We start from the raw sequence: 15,096 nt of genomic DNA, 5'->3' as shown, positions 1-15,096 counted from the left end.
TTCTGAAATATTATTTACCATTTGAAGTCATAAAAGCAAGAACAAATACAGCAGCAAGCCAGAGTACTGGAAGGCAACCTTGTGTTGCTCATGTCAGACACAGCTCCATTCATGCAGAACAAACACATGCATGTAACATTGCTCACTGACCTCTAACTGCCTACGGTCCTTTCCAAAGATAAGAAAAGCAGTTGCAAAGGTAGTTGGCTCTCTTCTGTCATCAGTATCTACACAATCTTTCAATCTAACTCTAAATCAAGATCTGCGACTCAGCTGGGGAGTAATATCAACCACCTGGATGTTTTTCACGAGAGAGGGTGATGAAGGCCAGTTAATTATGGCCAATCTGTCTGAAAGAACTGCAGATAGAAGGAGAGAAGGGAAAGTTATAACAACAGGAGACCATTCAGCCCATCAGGTGCAATCCAGCAGTTCCATTTATCCCATTATCTCTTGCCTTATTTCCTTGTACTCCTGTAACTCATTCTCTCTCACACTTGCTCATCAACTTCTATTTATTTATTTTTGCCAGCAATCTACAACAACAGTCATAATACCTCATTAGCCTGTCAGCACATCATTGGGGTGTGGGAGGAAGCTGAAGCAATTAGAGGAAATCCACAACATGGGTGTCCGAACCGTAAGATTATAGCACTAACTATTGTACCACTGGTACCGAGATGCTTCTGGAAGAAGGAAGATAACATTGTTAGCAGTTGCAGAATTAGAATGGAGGTGGGTCAGATTCAGGCAATTTATTTTGAGGAGGCAGGAGGGGGTTGCTTGTTCACATCCCCTAGTTTAGCCTGATCTGAGAAAGCAGCCACAGTCTTGGTGGTTATGGTACACATAAATGAATCTCTCTGCCATAAAGCTAAAAAAGAGGAAATATTTTCTTAATGGGAATGCTCATTAAAAAGTTTTCTTTAAATGTTTGTTATAGGTTGAAATTGCTTCCCTTCTGTCAATGTGTTGGCTCATTAATGTTCTCTCTGTGTTTCTGAGTGACAGATGGTACAACTGCCTTCCTTCAAGTTGTGTATTGCCTTTCACTGATTATTCTGTTATCCATTCTCCTTGGTTATGTTAGACTTTACCACATACTCATATATCTAGTTTAGTATGCCTCATAAAATCTAACATTCTTCAATTCTGTCTGCCTTTCAGGTTCAATGATTAAGCATCTCCTCATAATACATTAAATTTTCATGCCCTTTTCTTGATTTAAGCATTGCTGAGCTGCAGATGTTCATCTTTTCATGAGATCTGCCCAGGTGATCATGAATCAGAAAGTTGCTAAAGTAAATATTTCTTTATATTTCCAACATAACTTTTTATGTAAGATGGTAAACATACATAACCTTGTTGTCAGGAAGTTATTTAATCAGTCAAATCAAATCAGTCTACATAATGCAGTTGCTCCCAACAAGCTGCTCAAGATGAAATTCAACTAATTAAATTCCTTGAAACTCAGAGGTATTGTAAATATTTAGCACCACCACAACTTTAATTGCTGACTGTATTCATTTAAAATTGACTGCACTACAGACGATATCTGTGCAAGATTTTCTTGTGAGATTAACCTATTAAAGTTGTGGAAAAAGGCCTTGATATTGTCAAACTTTATATAAGCTCACCATCAGAGCTGATAGTAACCATGACACAGCATCAATAACCAGCAGAATACTTTGTCATATTTGCAAAATTGTTCCTTGGTGCAATATTAAATTACTCATTAACTGTTAATACACTTAAAAATATTTTTCTTTCTATTCTTTGATTTTTCAATGTACCTTCTTGGTAAAAGCCCTTCAATATTCCTTCCATTTCATCTAGGGAAACAGTAGGATCAAGAATTTGCTCTGTGGGGATCCAAATGAAAGTCATTTTCTTGCCACTCCTCAGCACAGGTTTACAGCATTATCATATAGGTTTGGACAGGTACAACGACAGAAAAGGTTGAGTGGGATATATGGGTCAAACATGAACAGGTGGGACTAATGTAGATGGGGCATCTTGGTCGACATGAGCAAGTTGGGCCAAAGGGCCTGTTTCCATGCTGTTTGACTCTATATGACTTCTGTGGAGCCTAAGACCAGGAATGCTGTGAGAACTTTGCCTTAAGTGCAATGGGAACTCAGTTTTGGAGTGTAGTAGCGAATTTAGAAAAAGGTGTAGATTCATTCAAAAGTATTGTAAAATACTCATTTGCGTTTAACCATGTAATGTATACTATGTATTTCTGTTTTAATTTTGGATGTGCGTAATGTTTAATTTTTTCATGTTATAATAAACATTGACTTAAATTTGCAGTGTCGTGCATGTAAATGTTATACATTGGACTCAGGTAGGGGAGTTCTAGTTACTTCCCATCAGAGTTCATCAGAGATCAGTGTAGGGGGATGCCGTGAGAGGGGAGGGGGAATGGGAGGAGAACAAAGGTGGGCCTGGCATGGGGCAACCACCGGGAGGGTGGGGAAGGGGGGAGAACATAGGGGGGCTTGGTGTGGGATACTTTGTATCTTTGTCAGCCCTCTTTATGCGGCAACTCTTCCATGTTGTATGTCTAAAATAAAGCATGGAAGTGCAGGGAATAGAGGGATACAGGTCATGTACAGGCAGGTGAGCTCAGTTTAATTTGGCATCATGTTCGTCACAAACATTGTGGGCCAAAGCGCCCCATTCCTGTGCTGTACTGTTCTGCTGTATGTTCTATCAGATTAATATGAGAAGAAAAATGTGAACACCACTTTAGCATGTGCTGACCTGGGTTCTTGCCTTAATACGTGAGAGACATCAGGAGTACATTTTAAAAGATGCAGTCTTCCTTCGGCTTCATATATGTTAAAAATTACTAACAAACACCAAATGTATTTACATCTTAGACTTTTATTGTCTACTAGACCAAGTGGGACCTGTTGGGTCCTGACCCTCAACGCGCGGTTGCGGGAGGGGGGGTGGGGGGAGGCGGCCTGCCGTGTCACACACACACACTAACCACCCCCCCCCCATACACACACACACACTAACCCCCTCCCTTGATATTATATTAACATTATTAATTCGCTCCTTTCCCCCCATCCCCCACACTATCCACTCACGCATAGCCCCCAACTGCACAGGCGCGGTTAGAGAGGGAGAGGGAGGGGGGTAGAGAGGGAGGGGGTAGAGAGGGAGAGGGTGAGGGGGTTAGAGAGGGAGGGAGATGGGGTAGAGGAGGGGGATGGGTTAGAGAAAAAGAGGGAGTGGGGGTAGAGATGGGTTGGAGGTAGGTGGGGCACGCGACATCACAGGGGAGGGCTGGTCCCCGAACACAATACTCCACCACTCACCCATAGGTCCCAATACTCACCACTCCCTAGAGAGGGAGGGGGCAGAGAGGGAGGGGGGGCCAGAGAGGGAGGGGGGGGTAGAGAGGGAAGGGGGTAGAGAGGGAGAGGGAGAGGGACGCAGAGAGGCAGGGGGGCAGATAGGGATGGGGGCAGCAAGGGAGGGGGAAGAGAGGGAGGGGGCAGAGAGGGAGGGGTAGAGAGGGAGGGGATAGAGAGGGAGGGGGGTAGAGATGGAGGGGGGTAGAGATGGAGGGGTAGAGAGGGAGGGGGGAGAGGGAGAGGGGTAGAAAAGGAGGGGGAGGACAATGTTATATTTGATCTTATTTGTTTGTGCACACCAGGTTGATTGCATTCATGGAAATCATGAAGGTTGCAATCTCCCACCCCTGTCCCATTGTGATGTCATTTGTAAATGAGATCCATTGTGATTGGACGTCTGTGAGATGGCACAGTGGCATCATCAATGGAAAGTGCTGCAAGAGTCTCCCGCTGAAAGCAGTTAATTTTTTGAAATAAACGATTAAAACTTAAAAATCTTTGGAAAAATAGGTTGGAATGCGAATGGGAAGATGTTTAACCCGTCGACGGAATAAATGTAAGTAGCATGCGTGAAAATGGGAAGACTGTGGCCAAGCGGTTTGGAAGAAGATACAAATTAAGGAGATTAAAAGAAAGCCAACACAACCCTACATACACACGGAAATTTAGAATGTTGAGAACAAAAGGAAGAGTTTCAGTACAATATAGATAATTCTGCTTCACATATCTATGTTTCTAAATTACAACAGTTTCTACACTTCAGCAGTACTTCGTTGATTTTAAAGTGTTTTGAGGTGCTTTTTGTTTGTTAAAGGAATCTGTCACCCATGCTTACCTACAATGTTACACTTGTCTGGTATTTTAAGTTTTAATGTTTGCATTTTGATTCATTCAGCTGTGCACGTGTTCTATTTAAATTGCACGTCTTCCAGCCCAAGGGTTGGGTTACTTTAAAGTTGGATTGATAACTAGGTCAACTGGATTTGATTCATCATTCATGTTCTGTTTGCTCTCATCATAATACTAGAACTGGCACAGTTTTAATGCATGTGCACTTCCTTTTATGGAATATTAAATGCTGCATGAAGGCACTGGCCTAGAATTTCCAGAAGATGCGTTACACTACCCGTGGTCCATGTAAAACTAAAAATTCCACCCCAGGAGAAAACATTGTCAAGATACCAACCATCACAAATAGTTTATCCGTGCTATCTGGTCACGCCTGCTGTAAGCTTCAATTGCAGAATCCAATGGCAGTCTACACATGAAAGTAAATCATGTGATAAGGATATTTTCCCTTCAAGTTTTACGTTGGTATTTTGAAATTCAGCTTAATTGTGTCGGGTTATAGCTCTAAAATCATGTTTTGCCTGTTATAATATTACTTATTCTCAAGTTCACACAATTTTAATGGAGACAGAAAAAGAGTAAATATTTTGGACCTGCTTCCTCTCCACAGATCCTGCCTAACATGCTCAGTATTTCTAGCATTCTGAGTTTTTGTTTTCACATTGTTGGTGAGCAAGTAAACTAATCAAAAACATAGATACAAATATCATGTCAGCCTACTCTCCTCATATGCAACTGATGGGTAAATGCCAGGATTTGACTCTGTTCCTCTGTAGAAGACAGTGTCAGAATAACTGGATCTTTATTAGGCTTGAAGTTGATAGCCAGTTCTTGGCCCTGAGTTATTTACTATTGCTATTAATGATCTGAAGGAGAGAACAAAGTGTAGGATGTCCAAGTTTGACAATGACATTAAAATGTGTGGGAGGGCATGTTTCAATGAGAACATTTGGACTCTGCAGCAAGATATAGATAGATTGAGTGGGGGAAAATTTGGCAAATGGCAAATGAGGTCATGCACTTCGGAAGGAGGAATCAAAAGGCAGGATATTGTATAAATGAAGATAGAAAATAGAAATGAAGGAAATGCAGAGGGGTCTGGATGTTCTTGTGCATGAATCATGTGGTTAGGAAGGCTAATGAAATATTGGCCTTCATTACAAGAATTAATAGAAAGGACACACAAAAGTACACAGTGAATCAAAACAGGAGTCATGCCTCTTGATTCTCATGGCTGCCCTGCTATTCACTACTATTTCACAAATACTTTAGAAATAGGGAGGTTTTGTCACAATTATACAGGGTATAATGAGTATAATGAGTATAGTTTCAATTGGCTTATTGAAGAAAGTATATGCTGGGGTTGGAGGCAATCCAAAATAGATTCCTGGGATGAGAGGGTTATCCTATCGTGAATGGGTGAACATTCTTTGCAACTGACCAAAAAGCTTAATGAGGGGTGACTGAAAAGTTTGACGAGGGCAGTTATAGACGTTGTATATATGGATTTCAGCAAGGCTTCAGACAAGATCTCGGATGGTAGGCTGCTCTGGAAGGTTAGATCACATGGATAGCTGACTGGATAGAAAATTAGCTTCATGGAAGGAAGCAGAGGGTGATGGTCGAAGGTTCATAAAATTCATAATACATTCTGAGCATATCTATACCTTCAATGTTGCTTTTTTTCCCCCCAGTAGTGTTAGAACCTCTCACTTCCCAATTTCCATGGGGTAATATCCCTTTCCCTGTTTCAGGGATGTTCCCATTGGACCCGGACCAGTAGCCGGGCCCTTCACTGTGGTCCTCCCCCCAGATAGCCTTCTTATTGGCTGCACAGGGCCTCAGTACTTCCCTCAGCAAGTACTCCAGCGGCCTGGAGTGGGCCAGTTGGCAACATTCTCTGACGGACATCTGGTTTGAAGAAAATGTGGTTGTCTCGGAAACCAGTCACAGGTGAATCCAAGCTGTGGAAGAATACTCCTGTCCTTTGAGATTTCATATTCAGATGAATATAAAAATGTCAATATACCATTTGATAAGCAGTCCCTTTAGCAATGATAAGCTTGCATCTGGTCTTCCTGAGAAAACCTATCACAGCTTGCATGACATATGTTATAGTCAGTCGGAAATTAATTTTGCAAACAGATGTTACTCTCCCAATTTGCATTACCAATGCACCAAGCTCTCGTTTATGTCACGTATCTTGCAATACCACAGTATAATTATCCAAGGTGGCATCCTGCACACTGCCGACATGGACTGAGGTTATACACAGTGCTTGCCATGTTAAATTCTTCACTGGCACATGGATGGTGCTTGATTTGGCATACAAATACATTACTGTACATCATCAACAGTGCATTTTTTCATGTGTGAATAACTAAATATAACAAGACAATATCCTGTATTATAATGAGGAGCCAGGGATTCACAAATAAATCTTAAATCTAACTGTTATTCCAATTCTGTTCTGTGAGCTCTGAGGAATGAATATATTTGAATTGGTGCACTATTTGTTGTTTCTGAAATAAAGAGTTCAATGGCTTAAATGTGCTGAAAAATAATTTAAAAACTGAGCTCTTGATGCAAACTTGGTACAAGTTATTTTGTTTTTGCGCTTTCAGTTTTCATTCTAAAATCCATGCAATTCAATTTTAAAAGTCAAAATAACATGTAACTAACCAATCTTGATGTTTTAGGATATTTCACATACTCCTGAAGCATCTGAATTACAACCATGGCCAATGCAAAAAGTAAGAGTGGTACGGATCTATATCCAAAACATGTTAAGTAGTTTAAAAATCGGATAAGAAAACTGATTTCACAGGAAAGAAAAATAATGTGCTGATTGACAGAAATGAGGGAAAGGTCAGGACACGAGGTTCAGACTTGGTAGAAATTTACTGATCAGGACAATTGCACGTTCCCCACTTGGACTTTTGACAGCAGGGCAGAAAGAAGATCAGATGCTATCCAGGAAGTCCCAGTCAAGAAGACCTAGAGTGAAGAAGGGTACTGACCCAAAATATCACCTACCCATGTTCTCCAGAGATGCTGCCTGATCGCTAACTTACTCCAGCACCCAGTGCCCTTGCGGATACTATCACATTGGCTTTGTTCAAGATAGTGGACTTAATTTTGTGCTTTGTGGCAACAGAATTGTTCATTATGCTCTTCACCACGTAGTGACTTTTGACTGGCAACTCATACTAGGAGATCGTCTTCAATTTGACAAATAGCAGCATGTCTAACCAATCAATGAATTTCATTGCAACTTGAAGTATCTAAACTACAGATCAAAAATTAAGTGTCATTCAGTAAAATTACACACAGGAAGTAAAACAGCGAGAAACAATGAAGGAATCGACAGAGTTTGAGGGGCATATTAAAAAAATGCATGATTAAAAAATAACTATTTTAGTTTTTAATTTAAAAAAATCTCTAATTAATACATTCTGAGGAATAAAAATCCACAAGCAATTCTCATTGCCGGAGAATTTGCCTGCCTTGATTAGAACTCATAATGAAATTGACAGTTCACACACACCTGAACACATAGAAACATAGAAACATAGAAATTAGGTGCAGGAGTAGGCCATTCGGCCCTTCGAGCCTGCACCGCCATTCAATATGATCATGGCTGATCATCCAACTCAGTATCCCGTACCTGCCTTCTCTCCATACCCTCTGATCCCCTTAGCCACAAGGGCCACATCTAACCCTCTTAAATATAGCCAATGAACTGGCCTCGACTACCCTCTGTGGCAGGAAGTTCCAGAGATTCACCACTCTCTGTGTGAAAAAAGTTCTTCTCATCTCGGTTTTAACACATATGATCCTTTCACTGTACTTCTATAATAAATTTTTCAGAGTCAGAGTAAACATAATCGCAGATGGCAGGTTAACCTTGATACATGCTGGCTTTGTTAAAGGCCAAATATGCAATGAACAGTGGGATAATGTGTTCACCTAATGACGGATCATCCAGGAAAACCCTTTGACTAAATATAAACTCTGCATGCTGCAGACCACAGGAAATGAAGCTCTGGGAAGGATTATTCCTTGCAAGATTGGAGGCCTGTGCCGTTCATCCATTACGTATCATATAATTTGTATATTTTACTCAAAATTATTACTCAGCCTGAGAAACACAATCAGCGCAAACTGTAATCATTATTTATTTCAATTCAGCATTAGAAGGTTTGCATCAATTCTTTGCTAATATTGATGGATGGAAAATAAAGATAATTTAACACAGGTGGAGGTGGTGATGACCCAGCTAGTAGGAAGGATGTAATCTGCTAAAATTATTTGCCTTGTGCCATTTTCCAGTTCATATTGTATTCTGTTGAGAAACTACCTGCATTCAGATCGAAAATTAATCTAAACGTGAAAAACTGGCTAACCGTTATGGAACAGAAGTTGCGTCTGTAGTTTTGGTCTAATTTTCTAGGTCACCATATCCATAGTTATTTCCAGTTGCTTTTGGGCTTGTAGGCAGCACAACTGGCTCCACCTGAGACCATTCATATATACACATCACATTTAGTCAGTGATCAATTGCCTTTCATAATTACAGGGTAGTTCACCAGTTCCCTACAGGAAATCGCCCTTCTAAAGCCTCCTGTTACTGAAGACAGAGCAATGCAAGCAAAATTCAAGCAGTCTAAATTCAAACATAAATCCCCAACATAATTGACGTTTGCAAATTGCCCCCTGTTTGCAGGGAGTGGAGGTTAGTGAATGTGGGATAACATGGAACTAGTATGAACATGTGATCAATGATCACCGTGGACTCGGTGGGCCGAATGGCCCGTTTCCATGCTAAACTACCCTCAACTAAGTTATAAACATATCAGAAAATTGTCTTCAAAAACTAAATTACATAAAACCTGATGCACCATTTTAATAAACAAAATTATGTTGTTGCTTTATAAAGAAAGGTGGATTTTATGGTTGGAGCTGTTCCCACACTGCAGTCATACCTTTATCAGAAGAAGAGTTGAAACATGCAATTTTCACGAATGCATATGATTTCTGCTATTTTTTGAACAAGAGCTGTCCTTTACTAACCTTTCTTGGTTGTCAATACGTCTAAGACACAGCTCCCTCACAGTGAACAAAATAAAATACATTTTCCCTTGTGTGTTCAACTGGGAAAACCAGACAACACAATGTTATTTTTTCACAATTAAATTATATGGTAAATATGAAGAGGCAAAGTTCAGGTGATTAATCCTGCAGTTGTTATAGGAACTATGGAAGCTGGCCAAGAGACCAAAAGGATGACAACCAGACTGAAGATAAGAGCAGCAAAAGAATTGAATGAGGGCATTTCCTCAGGATGTGTAGACAATATTTAGTTCCAACAAACCAAAGAAAGAAAATAACCTGTTCACTATATTATTGTTCAAAACTCTGTGAGCAACCCAGAGTTGCATTTTTTTTTGGCAAGCTATTTTTTACATTCCCATAAATCATATTAGTGGCATTAAGTCTGGTTTGAGAATGATGTAAAAGAAATGAATGAAATGCAAGTACAACATTTTCTAATAACTTGGTATAAGGCGAATGTGCAATGTATCAGTGAAGCAACTTTAGCACCAGCATCAGGCCATATTTTCATATCAGAATTCATACCATATCGCTCAGATTCTAAAATTGAGCAATTCTGACTTTGTTGTGAACTCTTGCATTGAAACTTGAAATATTTGTATGTTACCTGAACACACACGTCAATGAAATAAGACTCCTCACCCTTCTACTTGAACAATAGTGGTCTCAACCTTTTTCAGTATTGTTACCATTTGTGAGAACACAAATGCTTGGAAGTTTCTTGAAACTGCCGCTGGTCACTATACCGGATGACCCAGGACCCGACTCACTGTCTGTCACCGCAACTGATCTCCAGACAACCATGGCCCCAACCACCCCAAGGCTCCAATCTCCTGTAGCAAAACATGAGGAAATATTCAGTTCCTCTGCTGATATCTTGTGAGTGCCACAGTTGGCAACGTATAATCATAGTTCAATTCTCAAAATATTTGCAATTACAATAAGCATTTTTAATTGGTAAAAATCTGATATTCATCTCAAAATGATAATTCATTGGAATTCTACCTGTCACAGGAGCTTCTATGTCCAACATTGTCTTTTCCTGGCGAAGGATGGAAGCTCCGTCAGTAATAATTCGAAGTGCTACATTTTCTTCTACCCTTCCCTCCTTGGTGAGATGAGCCTTCAGAAGATCAACCCGTGGCTTGCCTTCACAATCAAACACTTCCTTCGTGGTCAGTCGATGACTCAATGGGAAAGGAACAGCTGTGACAAGAAAAAAAACAGAAACAAAGACATTAAATTTATGTCGTGGTTTCATCCAATTTGTATTATTTATTGCAGCAGAAAACAAGCTCCTGGAGGAACTTAGTGGGTCAGGCAGCGTCCGTGGAGGATAAGGAATGACCACCATTTTGGGTAGATACCCCTACTTCAGTCCTGATGCAGGGGTCTCGACCTGAAACGTGGACCATCTCTTTGCTTCCACAGATTTGCCTGCCTGCTGAGTTCCTCCAGCAATCTGCTTATTTTATCCAGATTTCAGTATCTGCAGTGTTTGCAGTATTTGCTGAGTGAAGATAAAAACAAAAATATTTACAATACAATGATGTGCAATATATTTAAATTGATTTATCTCTTCTGGTATACATGATAATCAACATAATCTCTGACCTCTCAAATGTAATGTATTAAATCGATAAATTTCTAGCATTTTTTTTAAATGACATACTTTTTGTTTTCTTTGTTGACTTCTATGTTTCTACTGCCAAAACCTATATAATTTAATTATAATGATGGAAGAAATATAATTATGTTGACTACTACCTTTTAGCTGTTTGTTTCTTGACTCCAAATAAATATGATGAAATTACTTACTACCATTTATAATAAACCATATCCCAACCAATGCCTACTTCAAAGAGAAGATTACTTCAATGTAGAGTGTTGGAACAAATGGATGAGCATGTGACTCCCTAAACAAGGAGGATGATTTAAACTTGAGTCACTAATCAGCCATAGAACTCACTGGCCATCTGTGATTCAGAGTCTCGAGCCTCATTCATGGAATTCAGTATATGGAATGCAGATCAGTTCCATTGTTATGTCCTCACAAAGAGTTTCATGATACAACCCAAAACATCGGCTATCCATGTTCTCCAGGAAAGCTGCCTGACCCACTGAGTTATACCAGCATTTTATGTCTATTTCCAGTAGTTGCAAAGTTGTTTTGTGGAGTCAGAAAGAGTATATTACTGCTACAAACTCAAACGCCTTAACACTTTTCTGGTATCTGTTGGCCCTTTAAAAGATAAAGTAGAAATTTCCTGCTTACGATATTTTTTGAATTATTTTTCTTGATCCTTGCATTATGCTTGAGGTTTGATAAACCGATAAAAACTGAGAATTAAAAAAAACCCTCCAGATTCTGGAAATCTGAGATAAAACAGACACTGATGGAAATTTCCAATATTTTCTGTTTTTAACAACTGAGGAAAAAATGCCTTCCAAAAGCTAGCTTAGAAAATAATATAATTTGAAACATTTTCTGGTCAAAGAAATTATGCTGGCAATAGGTATCAACCACGCAGAACTTATATCTTGCTTTTAGAATTCTGCAGGTGACTGTCAAAACAAGCATTAAGATTAATGATCTATCCCACTAGTCTGAAGAATGTGCTGATCAGTGTGTGACATCGGTGTGTATACATGCAGGTGGTAATGAGCTTAGAAACCAAACGTCCATGGAATTATGTTAAATAAATTTAAACTATTGGTTCTGTCTTCACTAACGAAGACATAAATAATCTGCCGGAAATAGCAGGGGACCGAGGGTCAAATGAGATGGAGGAACTGAGTGAAATCCAGGTTAGCCGGGAAGTGGTGTTAGGTAAATTGAATGGATTAAAGGCCGATAAATCCCCAGGGCCAGATAGGCTGCATCCCAGAGTACTTAAGGAAGTAGCCCCAGAAATAGTGGATTCATTAGTGATAATTTTTCAAAACTCTTTAGATTCTGGAGTAGTTCCTGAGGATTGGAGGGTAGCTAATGTAACCCCACTTTTTAAAAAGGGAGGGAGAGAGAAAACGGGGAATTACAAACCAGTTAGTCTAACATCGGTAGTGGGGAAACTGCTAGAGTCAGTTATTAAAGATGGGATAGCAGCACATTTGGAAAGTGGTGAAATCATTGGACAAAGTCAGCATGGATTTATGAAAGGTAAATCATGTCTGACGAATCTTATAGAATTTGTCGAGGATGTAACTAGTAGAGTGGATAAGGGAGAATCAGTGGATGTGTTATATCTGGATTTAGAGCAGGCTTTCGACAAGGTCCCACATAAGAGATTAGTATACAAACTTAAAGCACATGGTATTGGGGGTTCAGTATTGATGTGGATAGAGAACTGGCTGGCAGACAGGAAGCAAAGAGTAGGAGTAAATGGATCCTTTTCAGAATGGCAGGCATTGACTAGTGGGGTACTGCAAGGCTCAGTGCTGGGACCCCAGCTATTTACAATATATATTTATGATTTGGACGAGGGAATTGAATGCAGCATCTCCAAGTTTGCGGATGACACGAAGCTGGGGGGCAGTGTCAGCTGTGAGGAGGATGCTAGGAGGCTGCAAGGTGACTTGGATAGGCTGGGTGAGTGGGCAAATGCATGGCAGATGCAGTATAATGTGGGTAAATGTGAGGTTATCCACTTTGGTGGCAAAAACAGGAAAGTAGACTATTAAAGGGGAGATGCAACGAGACCTGGGTGTCATGGTACACCAGTCATTGAAGGTAGGCATGCAGGTGCAGCAGGCAGTGAAGAAAGCGAATGGTATGTTAGCATTCATAGCAAAAGGATTTGAGTATAGGAGCAGGGAGGTTCTACTGCAGTTGTACAGGGTCTTGGTGAGACCACACCTGGAATATTGTGTACAATTTTGGTCTCCTAATCTGAGGAAAGACATTCTTGCCATAGAGGGAGTACAGAGAAGGTTCACCAGACTGATTCCTGGGATGTCAGGACTTTCATATGAAGAAAGACTGGATAGACTCGGCTTGTACTCGTTAGAATTTAGAAGATTGAGGGGGGATCTTATAGAAACTTACAAAATTCTTAAGGGGTTGGACAGGCTAGATGCAGGAAGATTGTTCCCGATGTTGGGGAAGTCCAGAACAAGGGGTCACAGTTTAAGGATAAGGGGGAAATCTTTTAGGACCGAGATGAGAAAAACATTTTTCACACAGAGAGTGGTGAATCTCTGGAATTCTCTGCCACAGAAGGTAGTTGAGGCCAGTTCATTGGCTATATTTAAGATGGAGTTAGATGTGGCCCTTGTGGCTAAAGGGATCAGGGGGTATGGAGAGAAGGCAGCTACGTGATACTGAGTTGGATGATCAGCCATGATCCTATTGAATGGCGGTGCAGGCTCGAAGGGCTGAATGGCCTACTCCTGCACCTAATTTCTATGTTTCTATGTTTCTATGAAACATAAATCAAAGAAAAGACTAAACTGAACTGCAAATACCGCAGACTTATTATCTTGCGGCCACCTACAAAACTGTTGGAATTTAGATGCTTATACTCAACGTTGCACATTGAACTAAAAATGCAATCTCGACACCAATAGAAACTGTAACTATTTTTTTTAAAGCACGCAGAAGAGGAGAATGCCATTCATGAACTATTTGACAAGAGGTGTCATCAGGGATCATGTTGAATGATGCAGGTGGATACATTTGTGGGCAGTTTGCAAAAAAGCTCTGGTAGCAAGAACTGTGCTGATACAGTTGATTTACAGCATGAATTTGCAAGAAATGTTGTAAATGATTTACGACGTATTGCAAGAATTATGATTTTTTTTTTTAAAGCTACTGATGAGACTCCGAAATTACATCCCTATCCACATGTAAATATACAGTTTATATCCTAAGACGATGAAAATAAAAAGCGGTTGAATACCTGTAATGTTGTGGTGGACATTTAAATTGAGCATGAAAGCAAATTCCACTTGCAAAAGCCCTCCACATATTTTAAAAAGTCGTGGCTGGTAAGATATTCTATAAATTAAATGTGCAGTTGTTCCATAATTTGAAATCAACTTGTCCTGATTCTGGAGGAATACATGCACAGGAACTCTGTAAATGGTGATAAAGGTTGGCCTTTTAACATCCACAGGAGTTGAAGATAGCTGTTTTACAATCTGTCAAGAAATGGGTTTAGCACTGACAGTAATCCTGCTCGTCACCACACTTCATTGGTTTTCTTTTACAAAAGATTTTAGCTGCTTGGTTGAACATTGGAGACAGTGCACAACATTTCTGCTAGACAACATAATCTCCAGAGAAAAAGTGGCTAGATTCATATTTGCCCACACTGCAATCCATTTTACCCAATCTTTTCATCTATTAAATATTCCTTTATATTTTAATGCATCCATCTGCACTGTTTACAATGTTGTCTATTCTGGTGTCATCAGCTTTCTAACCCATCATGTAAATAATTTTAAAATCCACTGAATGGTTACATCACCAACTTCTGCAATGCTATCATTCACAACTTGCCAATTTATGTACACTGTTCATTATCCCTACTCTCTGCTCCTCTCACTTAACCAATCTCCTGTTTCCATCAATGCCACAAGTTTCTACCACAAGATCTACAAAATCTATTAGTATAGTTTGGTTTAGAGGTACAGCGCAGAAACAGGCCCTTTGGTCCGCTGGCCAGCGATCCCCGCACACTAACACTATCCTACACACGTTATGGACAATTTTACATTTATGTCAAGCCAATTAACCTACAATCCTGCATGTCTTTGGAGT

At 40.0% G+C, this 15,096-nt stretch overlaps 1 protein-coding gene across 3 annotated transcripts in view; it reads right to left on the bottom strand.

Annotated features, from left to right (window-relative positions):
- The window catches only part of LOC116978352 (serine/threonine-protein phosphatase 2B catalytic subunit alpha isoform-like), a 329,244-nt gene that overhangs the window by 150,338 nt on the left and 163,810 nt on the right, over positions 1–15,096 (bottom strand). For all 3 annotated transcript variants that reach the window (XM_033029454.1, XM_033029455.1, XM_033029456.1), the window contains one exon: positions 10,341–10,541. In XM_033029454.1, the coding sequence (XP_032885345.1) occupies positions 10,341–10,541 (201 nt within the window). The remainder of the gene's footprint in view (positions 1–10,340; positions 10,542–15,096) is intronic.

Source organism: Amblyraja radiata, chromosome 11 (assembly GCF_010909765.2).
Source record: "Amblyraja radiata isolate CabotCenter1 chromosome 11, sAmbRad1.1.pri, whole genome shotgun sequence".
NCBI classification, from domain to species: domain Eukaryota; kingdom Metazoa; phylum Chordata; class Chondrichthyes; order Rajiformes; family Rajidae; genus Amblyraja; species Amblyraja radiata.
Note: the sequence above shows the minus strand (reverse complement) of the source record. Positions and strands in the feature narration are given on the sequence as shown.